Genomic DNA, 15,550 nt, shown 5'->3' on the forward strand with positions numbered 1-15,550 from the left:
CCACTGAGTCAAATTATATAAAAGAATATACATAATCATCTCACATAATTAATAATGAATAACAATTATTATTTATAGTTACTATATGTGACAATTAGTAGTTGTGGAAGAAACAAAATATTGCTTTTACAAATAAATGTAAAATATGTATTTTTATTTTGCATTGAATATTACATAAAAAAAGTACAAAAGTTAATTTCACAAAACATAATAAATAATTCAGAACACATTTTTTTTAAAAGTATAAACCAGAAAATATATATATATATTTACAGCTATTTACAATTAAATATAACATTTTATGTGATACATAATTTCCTTTTCTATTTCTTGCTCTCTCTCATAATCAAGCACCGTTCCATGCCTGTCTGATTTGTCTCCAAGGCGTTCCTAAAACAGACGCAGCGATGAAGAAGAACACTAGAATAAGACCCTTAGCCAGAGCCTGGGAATATGGCTCACCTGCAAAAAAAATATATATATATATATTAAAAAATAACGTAAAACATCAAATTCAAACTGTAACACCTAATAAAGCATTTATGTAAAAAACAAAAAACAAACAAAAACAAAAAACACAAACAAAAAACAAAAACAACAACAATACATATATATATATATATATATATATATATATATATATATATATAGGGTTAGGGTTATTTTTTTATTTTTTATTTATTTATTTATTTATTTATTTTTTGGTATAAGCAAACCATTGTTTTATATTTAAAGGCACAATATGCAGTTTTTCGATAAGAGACAAACGCGCGACACGGCTAGACAGCAGTGGAGCTTTTATTATGCCACAGTCGCCTCTTCTGCTTCTTCTGGTCAAGCGTATGAGAGTTAATACAGAGCTGTTGATCATATTAGATACATTTGAGCGTGTTGAAAATTATGTACTAACGTTACTCGCCGGCTACTATGAGACATTTGTTGCGCACTGCAGTAAGCTAGATCAATATTAGGTATGGTAATACACGGTACTTGCGGTAAAACAAGGAAAAGTACACAAGTCAACAAAACATATAACACTGTTCTAGTGGTTTTAGGATATTTTAATCCAAAAATCTTTATTTATATTTAATTGTGTCTTTAAATTCCCTATTTGCAGCTTACTTAAATAAATCTGTAGTGTGGCAAAAGCACTAATATTCTATGTTATCCCCAAATAAATAAATAACATACAGGAATTACAAAAAACATTTTGGAGGTATAGCATGTCGTACTGCAGAACACTGCTGTTAGTGATTCACGTTTCTCATCAACTACCTAAATACACGAAACATGACTGATAAACTAGTTAAAAAATATACAAGAACACATAATGCCATTTCAGAAGTTTCCAACGCATACAAAAATGATATATTATATAAAGTGTTGCTGACTCTTTCAACAGGACAGAGGCTGTGTTCGAAATCACCCCTATACCCTCATTCACTATTGCCAACATTACTTCACTAATATAGTCCAGGAGTGAATGAAAACACGTGACTGAATTTGGACACTGAGTGCCGGAGAGGCTGTTGCTTTTGCATAGTTTGTGCTTTCCGTTTAATAATCATTTGAAACTTAGCAAACTGGCAGCTCAAGTAGTAATACAAAGATTTACAAAGAAACGCTGACCTGAAAAAGCATGTATTTGTATATATGTATATACTAGCATGGATAAACCTTAATAAAACAATTTAATAATCAAGTAAAAAGGAATTTATTCCTGTATGATATTATGCTGTGCCACATTGAACCAACAGTTTGGAAAATGCATTGACGATTTAGCTGCAGCGCCATCTTCTGGCGAGACGCTGGAATTAACTCAGCGCGACCGTTACAGTGCATTATGGGCATTCTCTAGACATTTAGTGTACATCGTTTGTACTCGTTATTGCAGTGCATTGTGGGATTAAATGAGTGCATTCAATAACATCCACTATGGTTTCAGACACCAGTACCAACGGCTATGCCCTCAAATAGGGGGCGATTTTAGATGTTGATGTATGTCAGTTTTCACGGGTATTTCGGTCTAATGCTCTTAGCAACCGTAAGAAAGTCAAGCCCTCACCAGTGTAGTATCTCGTGAGAGGGAACGCCAGCTCAGGCCAGCACACATCATTCCTGTCACAGTCAAACTCTGTGAAGTTAATACTGAACCTGCAGAAGAGAAGATACTTCAATTCAACTTTACCGAGTTTACAATAACGCTTACCATACGCAAGTAACAGATAAAACAAATAGAAAAACTATTTCTGAAATGCATAACATTAAACAATATGGAAATATAATTTTCTGGGACTTGTTTAATTTAAAAATAAATGTATTGTTTTTATTGTACCTTTTATCAGAAAAAAAAAAATTTAATAAATAATTTAGAAATTAATATGTAACTATCTATACAGTTATCATCAAACTTAATGATATGTATGCGTTTGTGACCCACCTGGATCTTGGGGGTTGTGTATTAAGAGGATTGTCAGTAAAGGTCACAGAAGAGGTCACTGGGAAATTTTGCATTAGCTCCGGGTTTACACAGGGGTTCTCCCTGCCCATATCACACTCTATCCTCCATGTTTTTTCTATGAAACTGAGAATTGGAAAAAGAATAAATGGCAAACAAAATGTTCAAAACAGCATATCATACATCAAGCTCAAACATTAATGAAAAGCTATCATGTTTCCTATCAGTAAAGTGAGATGATAAGAACAATACAAGGTTGAATGAAGCAGTCCTGTACCTAATCTCCACTGCCGTGATAACAGCCTGAGGCACACCCTGCACCCTGCCCATGAGGACGCTCCTCACATGGATGTGGAGGTGGGTCGGAACGGCAGAACACTCTCCACTGCTGCCCTCTGCTGGCTGACTGGAGTTCTGCGGTGATGCTGAGATGCACAAAAGCAAAAACAGGGTTTATTCATTCATTTAAAGCAGTGGCTCTCAACCAGGGGCCGAAGACCACGGTGTGTGTGTGTGTGTGTGTGTGGGTTGGGGGGAGCAAACTTCTAGGGGGACCCAATAAATCTTAAAAAGTTTTAAATTTAGCTATATTAACAATCTAGAGTTAACCCCCAAATTTAAATCAAAATTTAAATTCTGTCATTAATTACTACCCTCATGTTGTTTTAAACCCGCAAGACCTTCTTCGTTGACACAAACGAGAAGAAATTGTTGAATAGATCATTATTTTTCGTTGTTTTTTGCACACAAAATAATTATTGTCGCCTTATTAAGGTTGAACCACTGGAGTATTTTAACAATGGTTTTACAACCTTTATGGGCCTTGAAAGTGATAATTAAATGGCAGTCTATGGAGAGGTCAGAGAGCTCTTGGATTTCATCAAAAATACCTTTATTTGTGTTCTGAAGATGAACAAAGAATTTACAAGTTTGGAACGGCATGAGCAGAGGGGGGTCCAGGCAAGCTGCGGGGTTCCCGTGCTCAACGCTAAACCCATATGCAATGCACCGCACTCCACCGATTGTCCCACTCCCCCACCCCCACTCAGCAAGAAATGGAGGGCCAGAGGGCCTTCTGACCGTGTCATAATCCGTCCCTGGCTAGAGGTACATATCAGCTTAGACAGGCCTTTGAATATTATCTTGGAAAATGGCCAGTCTTGCAGCAAAAAAAAAATGAGAATCACTGACTTAAATCAGTAGAATCGGCAGTAACTACTACTTAAAATCCATTTTTATGTTTCTGAAAGAAGCTCACCCAGTCTGAGTTTGTTAAATCAAAAATACAGTAAAAACTTTAATATTGTGAAATAGTATTACAATTTAAAATAACTGTTACTTTTAAACAATGTATTCCAATTCCAATGTATTCACTAATCTTCAGTATTTCATGATCTTAGGGTGTTTCCAATGTTGTATAACGTCACTTCTGCTATATATGAAGAGCAGCCTGAGATATCGTTCAGACATTATTTGTTTATTTTATTTAAAAGTACATTACGATAAATACTCTGTTAAATTCCCCAACATTTGAGCCATATTATAAATGTTTGTACTGAAATATATAACTAAATAACACATCTAAAATGAAAAGATCTAAAACATTTGATTGCGGCTCGCAGCATTTGAGAGGAAATACGAGACGAGACGAGCACGTTAAGAGCACCTCCCGACTGTACGATAATTTTTAAGCATGTTTAAAAAGTTTGGGGAGTCGGCCCGATTTTTACCAGCATATGACTGTCCCCTATGGCCAAATCATGCACACGCACATCACATAGGCTCAATCTATGAGTATTATTAGCTCAGTGGCTGCAAACATACAGCGTTCACACACACACACACACACACTCTTTCTCTCTCTCACGCGCACCCTTCTCTCTCCCTCTGGGAGTTTCGGTTGAAAGGAATGGCTACTGTTCTCTTCTTTTTAACAAATCATTTGCACACCTTTTTTCTTTATTTTTTTGTATCTGAAACTATAGCAGCAACATTGAAAGCTCCGGTGTCTGTGTTTAACACGAAAGCTTGTGTGATCGCCACCGGCTCGCGGTGCACTCCAACATTATGAAGCTGCAGACTCGGAGCCTGCATCCACAGTCCCGCATTCTCAGACCCCTCGTTTTTAAGAAACAGCGCCTCCTGCTGTTCTGAAGATCGTATAACACCCATATCCAAATAAGATGCAATATTACGTTATCGTTTCATTTAAAAAATAAATTTACAAAAAATAACGCTTTTGCAAACATCTTTGCATTCCCAAAAGATGTCATTGTTTTCTCTGACTAAGTACGCAGTAGATTTATTTATTTATTTAATAAAGAGTGTGGGCAATTGAAAGAAAATTACTGATGGACAAAATACAATTACAGATTGAACTATCCTCTGAAAAATATTATGTGATATATCGCTACAATTCTTTTTTTTGTTCAATATTTCTTTCAGGTTCTCATGCTAATGGTCTAATTAACATATTATACGCAATGCTAACATTACAAAACCATATTTTTTTATATCTGGAATGCAAAGCATAAATCACACAAGAATAGACAAAACATCAATAATAAACAAATCTGTACTTTAACTATCAACTAAACATCATATGGCGGTAAACAGGACAAAGCAAAGAAAAAAGGAAGAAAGAATTGTGTTAGTGACTGTACTTTGCATCTTCAATTGCATAAGGTGAAATAATAACTACTGTAAATAATACAGTTTACAGTTAGTAATACAATTTTTGAATTGTATAGATTTGTTTATTATTGGTGTTTTGTCTATTCTTGTTTGAGTTTTGCTTTGGATTCCAGATATCAAATTGATAAAATATGAATTGGAATTAAAAAAACATTGTAGCAATATAATATCACATATCACGACACCGTAATAATACATCTTATTTGGATAAGGATGTTGTACGGTCTTCAGAACAGCAGGAGGCGCTGTTTCTTAAAAACGAGGGGTCTGAGAATGCGGGACTCTGAGTGCGGGACTGTGGATGCAGGCTCAGAGTCTGCAGCTTCATACTACTCGTGCAAACAGTCATGCCGTGTACCAGCTGATTTGATGCGATGATCAAATTAACTGACTCGTAGTGTCTGCAAAATCTCACAACCTCCCGAGTGTCTGAATTCACACAGTGTATGCCCGCCTTTAATCTAATATTCCTATTCATCCATGTTTAAAACAGTTGCTTAATATTTTTTTGGGAACCGTGATGCATTATTTTGAGGATTATTTGTATAGAACATTCAAAAGAACAGCATTTTAAATATACATTTTGTGTAACATTATAAATGTCTTTACTCTCAAGTATAGTAAACACTTTTAATACATCCTTGCTGAGTATAAAATATATTTCATTTATTAAACTGCTGCAACTGTGTAGTTTATAAGATTAGGTATATATAGACTCAACTTGATATATTATACACATTAGAGACAATTATATAATGTTGTGCTCACTAGTAATGTTGACCCAATCCACTAGGTTCGAAAAGTTTGGTTTTCCTGTTGTGGAAACGAGTGTAGCAGTCACTAATTCAGCTAGGACAGCACGCACCGTTTCTCTGTGAAATGACACGCAAAATAAAGATTTATGTCAAATTAAACTGTTCGATAAGATTCTCTTATATTGTGTTCAAAAAAACATCTGCAGTTACTTACCTCAACTGGCTGCACTGTGTCACATTCAGCAAACTCACAGGAATCATACAGCCTGATGTGGAGTTGATTCCGAACAGAGCTGGTCTCAGTTCAGCAGAAGAGCACAGACCATCTCCACCTCCAGAGGACCAAAAGGATCAAAGTCATATTTTTATGTAGTCCTGTATGGATAAATATGGATATGCTACACTACCTGGCTGCCAGAGATTGATCTGGGCCCTCTGTATAATTTCTGTAGTAGAGTCCAAAATGCCACCAATCACTGGCCTCTTCACCAGGTAACCTGTCCAAACAATAGCAATGCATAATAAATGATATCTGCCCAACTCTTGGATACGTTTTTTGGATCAACTGTTCCTGCGCATCTGAAGTTGGTGCATTATGGGAGTCGCTTTAACCTGTATTGCCCGAGTTTGGTTGAGACGTTTCATTTCCGTTCACAAACACTGCAGAATATCTTCTGGTCAAAGATACTAGATAGGAGGTAAGATTAAAAAAACAATCAAAGATGTATTCCATAAGAAAAACAGTGAAGAGGTGTGTCATACTGTAAGAGTCAACAGGAAGACTCACCCGGTAGAGTGATGTTTGCAGTGATCCGTTTCACAGTAATGGCAGAGAGGCCATTCTCTTTCCAGTAAAGAGTGTAACGCAAGGCCACAACGACATTATCACACTGTTGTGGCTCTAAAAAACAATTATACAAAGAAAAAGTTCCAACTTTACATATAATGTCCATTCCATAGTGTCTACAATGTTACTAAAAGAGAAATGTTGTCACATTTTCTGTATTATTATTTGATATGCACACTACCCTTCAAATGTTTGGGGTTGGTAAGGTTTGTAACTATCTTTAATGAAAGAAGTCTCTTAAGCTCACCAAGACTGCAAATATAAAACAGTAATACTGTTAAATATTATATAATATTATATATTATACACATTATAATGCAATTTATTCCTGTATTACAGGATATCCTCTATCCAGGCTTCAGCATCACATGATCCTTCAGAAATCATTCTAATATGATGATTTGCTGCTTAAGAAACATTTTTGATTATTATCAATGTTGAAACCAGTTGTGTAAAAGAACAATATTTATTTGAAATGTAAATCTTTTGAAACATTGTAGTAACTTTGAAACATTGAAACATGTTTTGAAACATTGAAACTTTGAAACATTGTAGTAACCTCTGAAAATAAATTATTGATTTCTTCTTCTTTTTTTCTTTTGTTCTTTTTTTCTTTACTGACCCCAAACTTTTGAATGCTAGTGTACATTTTTGATATTTAATACTGTATTAATAATCAAATGCACAATACACTAGATTTTAATATTGATTATTAGGACAACTTCAACATATAGTTACTATTTAAATATATATATTTATATAAATAACTGCTGAAAATATAAATGCAACTGACCAGAGATGGGCTCAAGAGAATTTGACAGAAATAATCTAAGGTCATCGGCTACTTCATCCACAACGCTGACTGTGACCGCATCTGAAGGGAGTGCATACATATGAACAGTCTCACATATGCATATTTGCATGCATACTCAAAAAGAGAGCACGATCAGTAGATTCATAAGATATATTTACATATATAAAGCATATCGTTAGATTTGGAGACCTTTTTTATTTAAAAAATAAGATAAGAATCGTGGGTACTGATAGTATGTTTGATCCAATAGTATCTACAGCATCATGCTGCATATTGTATTATGTTGTAATATGTGGATTATTTTCTTGTGTTTGGTTGAGGAAAGCAAATAAACTGTCATATTGAATATCTACCTCCCCGTCCATCTTTAACATCCACCCTCAGGTCATCAGATGGTGGTGGACAGGACTGCAGCCTTATCACACACTGAGACTCAAAGTTTTCCAAAAATGCCACTGGAGCATTGTCTGCACACTGGCCCAGTCCAGAGTTCTGCTCAGAGGACAGATACACACATGCATGAATGCGTGCACTCATATAAACAGAGTCATACACTAGCAGTGTTATCTAACCTGTGGGATGGTGAAGTATTGGTCATCCTTAGTGAATATTGGATCCCCCTGGCGGTAGTTAATGGGAGGTACAGCAGCTGTCATCGGCGGGGCTTGAAATGATGGACTGGGCTTTGGGAAGCTGTAAAAACCCATGTAAATTTAGAAAGTTTGAATTATTTCTGAAGGATCATGAACTGGAACTGAAACTGAAACTGTCTAGAAGATAATGCACTGAAAAACTTCCACTTCTTACACTGTCTGACCATCGTAGAAAAGTCCCAGAAAGGGGCTGTTGTCCATGGGGGAGGTGACACAGAGAAAGGGGAACCAATCGGGGTCATTTTCAGAGGACTGAGCTGAGCACTGATAATCTGAAACAGGAATGAAACTTCCCCCAAATGGTCCAGGAATACACTGAGTCGCAAACAACTGCTGAACTTCTTGAGAACAGTCCTAAAAGAGGAAATATACAATCATAAATAAACTAAGAATGTATCATGCATCTCTCTGTTGATGTTTACAAAACATTTACAAAGCATACCCTAGAAATTAACTGTAGATTTCGATGACCAACCTGATTTTTTTTAGTAAAATGTTGGATATTATTCTTATGAGGGCTGGAATGAATTGTAACACTGCAAATATTTTTTTCTTTAATGAAACTATTAAACTACACAGTAACAGCTGCTAAGGTAGGCTGTGTTATTAAAGTCACTATGAAATCAAAATGGATAATTCTTCTTGTTTATTGTTTACTGGCACGAAGGCGCGACAGCCTGTCTCTCACATGATACTGACCAATAGCAAACCACAAACATCCAACCATCCAATTAATTCCTCATGGACAAAATCAAGCCCTGTCTTATTTAAGAAGCCGTTTCACTCAGATATACATCAAAATAGGGATGAAAAGACTATCGCAACTTCTGTTTCATGCCTAATTTAATGCAGGGTTTAGCAAAGGATCAACAGCCAAATCCCACTGAAAAGGACTGATGAATTAGAGATAGATGTTCAACTGTCTACACACCATTATTAAATATGTTTCCCTAATAGACTAAACTTTCTCCAAGCTTTAATTATTACCTGGTCACAACAGCAGCGTATGTCACACTCGCCAAAGGAAACATCACATGGACAGCTGCCGAGAGGCTGAAACACTTGGTTGGGAATAGCCGTTTTATTTTCTGCAAAAAATCAAATATGCATGATATAATGCAAGAAACATGAACATATTTAATTTATCTAAGATTCCTCTATAAAAAAAAGTAATATAGTGGTACCATGGTATGATGGTCTCAGATAGCAATGCCAAGATTACATGCATTTGGCGGACACCTTTATCTGAAGTGATTTTTATTGCATTAAAAGTATTTTTTATGCATTCCCAGGGAACTGAACCCAAGACCTTGCTATTATTAGCACCATGCTTGAGATGTTCCTCAAATTAATGCTAAGTTAATACATTTAAACAAAAATGTTTCAGTGACAGCATGCAATATTAAATAAACCATGGAATTTGGTGGTACTTTGATAGTGCTTTATAGCCGATTTGGCCTAATATTTTATAATTGACACATTTGACACAAGGTGATGTGACTTGACTACTAAAACAACAATGACAGCACCACCATGGTACTAAAAATCACTAGGTTGTACTACAACACTTAATATTCAGTAGCATGAAAAGAGACACTAACCAGAAGGGGGTTTGTCGGGGAAGATCTGGGCATAAATATGGGTCTGTATAATGAGTGAGGCTTTTAGGGTGTCATCAGCACATGCAGACACAAGGAGAGTCTCCTGGAGACAGAGCGGATCCAGGCAGCAGTCCAGGACAGATGTTTCATTCCCACACAGCTGCAGACTACGGTTGAGACTCAGTCGCACCAGGAATGCATTCTGATATATTGGAAATCAACAGAGAGAATATATTGGTATTCAATAATGCAAAGGTCCAGTATGGCAAGTGTTTTGCCTCGTTTTATCCAATGTATAAATGTGGGCATTCCTCTTTGAAATTAATATCATACACAATACCTTAAAAAATGTTGGGGTCAGCAAAAATTTTATTTAAGAAATGAAAGTCTCGTTCACACCAAGTATAACTATATTAGCATCCACACCAGCAGACGATATCATTCTGTTTATTGTAAGCTCGCACTGAAGGATTGTCGTCTGCTGCTTTAAATGCTCAAGCTCTTTAAAGCAGGATGGATTCTGATTGGTTGTCAATACTTTTATCTTTCATCAACTGGAAAAAAAATTGTTCTGAAAGTGATATCAAAGATATTGTTTCTTGGTGCCATTAGCGTTTATAAGCTGCGGTGTGGACTTTGCTATTATTTTACATTTAGAACAATTTAATAATTAATTTGCACAAATGTAACCTTATTGTAAATCTTACCCACCCCAAACGTTTGAATGGTAGTGTATAATGAGCTGTTTTTCAAGATCGGTTCTGAGGAACTATGAGCCTTGGGCTGTTTGAGAAGCCCTTCTACAAAAGAACTCAATACCTCATTTAGCGTGAGGAGGAATACTGTGAAAAATAGGAATATCTGGGAGTAACCAAGCTGTTAAAATGTGTAGTTGAGCTGCTCCTTCTGGTCATGACTGCTTGAGGCGAATCCCTTAATAATCACGCTTCTAAACTCCTACGGCAAGTTTGCAAGTGGTATGTGACATACGTTGTGTCATTGCAGTTTGTCAAACTTGAATGTCAGGGATATTCCAATCGTGTCTATTGAAGTCAAACGGATCATTCTTCCACAATTAAATGATTCTAATTTCCGCGTAAACAATGGATATGAATGTTCAAATTTAAAGAAAGTCCTTTCCATACGATGAGCTGAAGCAATGTTTCTTTATGCTCCCAAATAATTATTTGGTCAAATATAGAATAAAAACTGCAATATTGTGAATTATTATTACAATTTAAAATAACTGTTTTCTGTTTATATCATATATACATTGAATCCTTTAGAAATTATTCTAATATACTGATTTGCACCTCAAAACAACATTTTGTATAGTTTCTTATGAACAGTTGTGCTTCAGATTTTTGTGGAAACAATGGATTCTTTGATAAATAAAAATGTCAACAGATAAGCATAGATTTGACATTTTGTAACATTATAAATATCTTTAATGTCACTTTTGATCAATTTAATGCATCTTTGCTCAATAAAAGTTTTTTTTTTTTTTTACTTAAGTGTAGTGTGCAGTTCTTACTATTAAGTAGTTATTATCATGTATATTACTGGAATATTGGCTGTTTATTAGTACTTATAAAGCACATATTAATGCTTTATTCTGTATGACCCTATTCTACACCCCTTAAACTTAACAACTACCTTACTAACTATTAATAAGGAGGAGTTTATTGAGGCAAATTGGACCCTAAACTAAATTGTGACTATAAAAATCTTACATACCCTAGAAGATACTTTTTAGAAGATATTTTCTTACCATAGCAACTTACAAGAAAGTGCCATTTCACAACAGATTTACCACAAAAAGTCATTTATTTAAAAAACGACTTTATTTTGATTACTGTCTGTTTGAATGCTCTATTAAACTCTAAAGCAACTGCTACGCAAACACATCATGCAAACCCCTGTGATGAGGGGCCCAAAGAAATAGAAAGGAAAGCAATTTATCATTTCTAATCACTAAGAAATTGCTCAAAAGATTATTATTAATACCTGGGTAAGTTCTGGAGCTCATAATATGCATCTCTCTACAGACTATTTCCCTGATTAAGGCTAAACAGGGAAACAGAAGGGGAAATTTCAGTCATGCACAAAAATGTAATGCGTAGGTGAGCACACCCTGCTTGTTGCAGGTTGACTGGAATAAAAGTTAATAATACAGATTGCATTTTCCTGTTATTTCACTGGGGACTTTACAAGTCAATTTGCCTGCTGTGTTGTTTATGCTTATTAACTGTTGGAAATTCTTTCCATGTTACATACATTTTCCATGTTGCTGATTTTGAGCAGTGGTGTATAGTAACGAAGTACAACTTTTACTTATACTTTACTACATATTAAAGAGAAAATGTATACTTTTACTCTGATACATTTGTCCAGACATTTGCAGCTGCAAAGTGCAAAAAATAACAGAAAGCAGTATTTTCTGATCGGTCGAAGCGATATCCAGTTCCCAATCTTTTGGTCATTTTGGTTCCTTTAAATTTATCAAACTGGTTCATGAAGTGGTGTTTTTTTTGTTTTTTGTTTAGTCAATACAATGAAAGTCATGGGGGTTATGTGTTCTTTTGGACCGCTTTCACTTTCATTGCATGGGGAAAAAAGTTTTTCTTCTCTTCTTGAGTGTTTCCAGAAAACAGAAATTCATACAGGTTTGGAACAACATGAGGGTCAGTAAATGATGACAGAATAAACAGAATAAAGTGTGTGTGTGTGTGTGTGTGTGTGTGTGTGTGTGTGTACAATCCCTTTAATAACTTTTACATACCCTTACACAGATTAATCTCAGTAAGGTTTCCACTGTTACAAAATGTACCTGTACTTGTAATACTTAAGTACTTATAATATCAGTTACTTTAATACTTTTACTTGAGTATTTTTCTTATGAGCAACTTTTACTTTTACTTTTACTTGATTTCCATAACCATATCTGTAGATTTACTTGAGTATTACGATTGTATAATTGATACAACGGTGATTTTGAGTAACTTCTAAACAGAATGAAGATGGAGATTTATTAAACAGTACTGCCCTACTATATTATTTGACAACTTACCTTTCCAATTAATTCATATGAAAGATTCCACTGTGTTTGATAAACCGGCATACAAGATGACGATGGGATGCTACCTAAAGTAGTGAAAACATTTATTGAAGTTCAAATATTACAGTATGCATGGGTAACACTTTAGAATAAGGTACAACTTGTTAGCATTATTTAATTCATTAGTCAACATGAACTAACTCATTCTAAATGTATTGCTGATTTTTAGTTATAGGGATAGTTCACCCAAAAATTGAAGAACTAGGAAATAGAAGAAGTAGGAAATTAATTGGTTTGGAACAACTTGAGGGTGAGTAAATGATGACAGAATTTTAATTTTGGGGTGAACTATCCCTTTAATTCATTGAATAAAATTAACAAATAGAACATTACTGTAAAGTATTACCTATGTGTGTAGTTGTCATAAGTTGGGTGTTTGAATAGAAATGCTGTAGTAATTGTCTACCTGTTGCATTTGAGGATGAAACAGCACTGAGGCTGAAGGAAATGCCAGACACGTTTCCGACCAGAAATGAAGATATTCTTGGACCAGATGCCAGGATAAACGCAGGTTGAAACACTGAAATAATCATAATCATTAATATTTTCCCTACTAATTTCAGATGTATATTACGATTGACTGTGTATATATATATATATATATATATATATATATATATATATATATATATATATATATATATATATATATATATATATATATATATATATGGAGTCATTGATGAATACATGTTTAATTTAGATTATTAATATAAATTTCAGGCTTGCGTTTCTCCATGGCAACAAGATGTTTGCTAGCATTTATCCAGCTAAAGTTAGCTGGCATAGTTTTTGTTGTTATGTTCGCAGATTTTCTTACTGTTATTTAATTTGTTCAAAGCTCACTTACCAACATTACAAAGAGTCCCGTCATTTAAGAGCATAATAATTATACACATAAAATGAAATACGTGTGAGCCTGAAAATTGTGTCATATTGTGGCGTTGATGGTTGATATGATTACTCCTCTTCTTCGTGTGTGCTGGACGCTCCACACAGATCAGCTCATTAGCGCCGCTCAGTGGCGTTTAGCACACTGTTGCTAATGTCGACTGTCTGTATTTTTTTACAGTCTGTGTCAGACGGAATTTCCTTTACAGAGACGCTAAATAATGTCTTTATGGACTACAAAACAAAAGTTGTCTATTAGGGACAGGGTTAGCTTACAATGACTGTAATTCATTTTATTTAAGGACTTAATAAAAGGTTCGCTTTTGGGAACCTTTCAAGTTCACTTGGTTACAAAATTGTTATTAAAGCGATAGTTCACCCAAAATTGAAAATTAACCCATGATTTACTCACCCTCAATTCAAAGGTGTTGTATATGACATTCTTTTTTCAGATGAATAAAAATGGAGTTACATTTAAAAAGTCCTGGCTAATCCAAGCTTTATAATGGCAGGGATTGTTGTTCTGTTTTTGAAGGCCATAAAAATTGATCTGTCCATCAAATAACATGCTCATCACGGCTCTGTGAGGTTAATAAATGCCTTCTGAAGTGAACTGATGCATTTTTGGCAATTGGCCAGAACTTCACTTTTTTTTAAATTAAATATGGATATTACACAAACGTATCAATTCACTTCACAGGGCATTTATTAACCTCCCAGAGTCGTGTGGAGCACGTTATTTGACGGACAGATGCATTTTTTGAACTTCAAAAACAAAAAAGCAACAATAAAATTTTAAAATAAAAATAAAAAATAACTTAAAAAGCTTATTAAGCTTGGATTAGCCAGGACTTTTTTAATATAACTCTGCTTTTATTCATCTTAAAGAAAAATGTGATATACACCTAGGATGACTTGAGGGTGAGTAAATCATGGGCTAATTTTCATTTTTGTGTGAACTATCCCTTTAAATAAAACACTAAAAAAAGTGTAAATACCTGCATGTCATGTGACCATTATCCAACATAAGAACCTGCAAATGTGTTTAGATTATTGACTTAATTATTAACTTATTTATTTATATATTTATTAACTTAATTAATTTAATCTCGCCACATAAATATAAAATTATGTGAATTTACTGCCATTTTGTGAGTAATATGTAATCAAGTAAAAATAACTGTAGTCTGACTGTAAATATTTTAAAACATAATATAATATAAGCCTTGGGATCTGATAATCAGTTACAAAAACTGCATGCATATATCACGTCTAAAAAGTCAGAACATTACATAAAGAAGACAATCGCACCAATAATTTTGTTTGTCAATTATTTATTAAATGCATCAATGTGATTAAATCCAAATAGAACAAACAAACAGAAGAAGAAAAAAATTTAATAAAAAGATCACACAACGTGGCTTGATTTGATAAAGGGTAAAGCTGCAAAAGCAAGAATTAATGTTTTAATTTTTTTAAACAGAGAAAGATGTTAGGTAGGACAAATTAGGTATATGTCACAACGATGATGTCATTAGCTGCCATTGTGCGTGAGTGCGTGTGTGTGTGTGCAAGTTTTTGTGACATATGAGGACAAATGTGTATAATGACCAGTCTATGATAATGACATGGGCATGGGCGTAGATTACGCAGGGGAACGTGTCCCCCTCACTTTTAATAAAATGTATTTTCGTTCCCCGCACTTTTACTGGGTCTCAC

At 34.6% G+C, this 15,550-nt stretch overlaps 1 protein-coding gene across 1 annotated transcript; it reads right to left on the reverse strand.

Moving 5' to 3' along the window:
- Window positions 1-241: 241 nt before the first annotated feature.
- Window positions 242-14,140, reverse strand: tctn2 (tectonic family member 2). Its single transcript, XM_067440267.1, has 18 exons — window positions 13,791-14,140; window positions 13,347-13,460; window positions 12,893-12,966; window positions 9,823-10,024; window positions 9,209-9,309; window positions 8,376-8,575; window positions 8,141-8,261; window positions 7,922-8,060; window positions 7,548-7,628; window positions 6,695-6,808; window positions 6,520-6,594; window positions 6,315-6,404; window positions 6,122-6,239; window positions 5,921-6,024; window positions 2,736-2,883; window positions 2,441-2,584; window positions 2,066-2,154; window positions 242-462 (listed from the first exon to the last, which is right to left on the reverse strand). The coding sequence occupies exons 1-18, from the start codon at window positions 13,873-13,875 to the stop codon at window positions 347-349; spliced, it is 2,115 nt and encodes a 704-aa protein (XP_067296368.1). The 5' UTR covers window positions 13,876-14,140; the 3' UTR covers window positions 242-346.
- Window positions 14,141-15,550: the final 1,410 nt, after the last annotated feature.

This window comes from Pseudorasbora parva, chromosome 3 (genome assembly GCF_024679245.1).
Source record: "Pseudorasbora parva isolate DD20220531a chromosome 3, ASM2467924v1, whole genome shotgun sequence".
Lineage (NCBI taxonomy): Eukaryota > Metazoa > Chordata > Actinopteri > Cypriniformes > Gobionidae > Pseudorasbora > Pseudorasbora parva.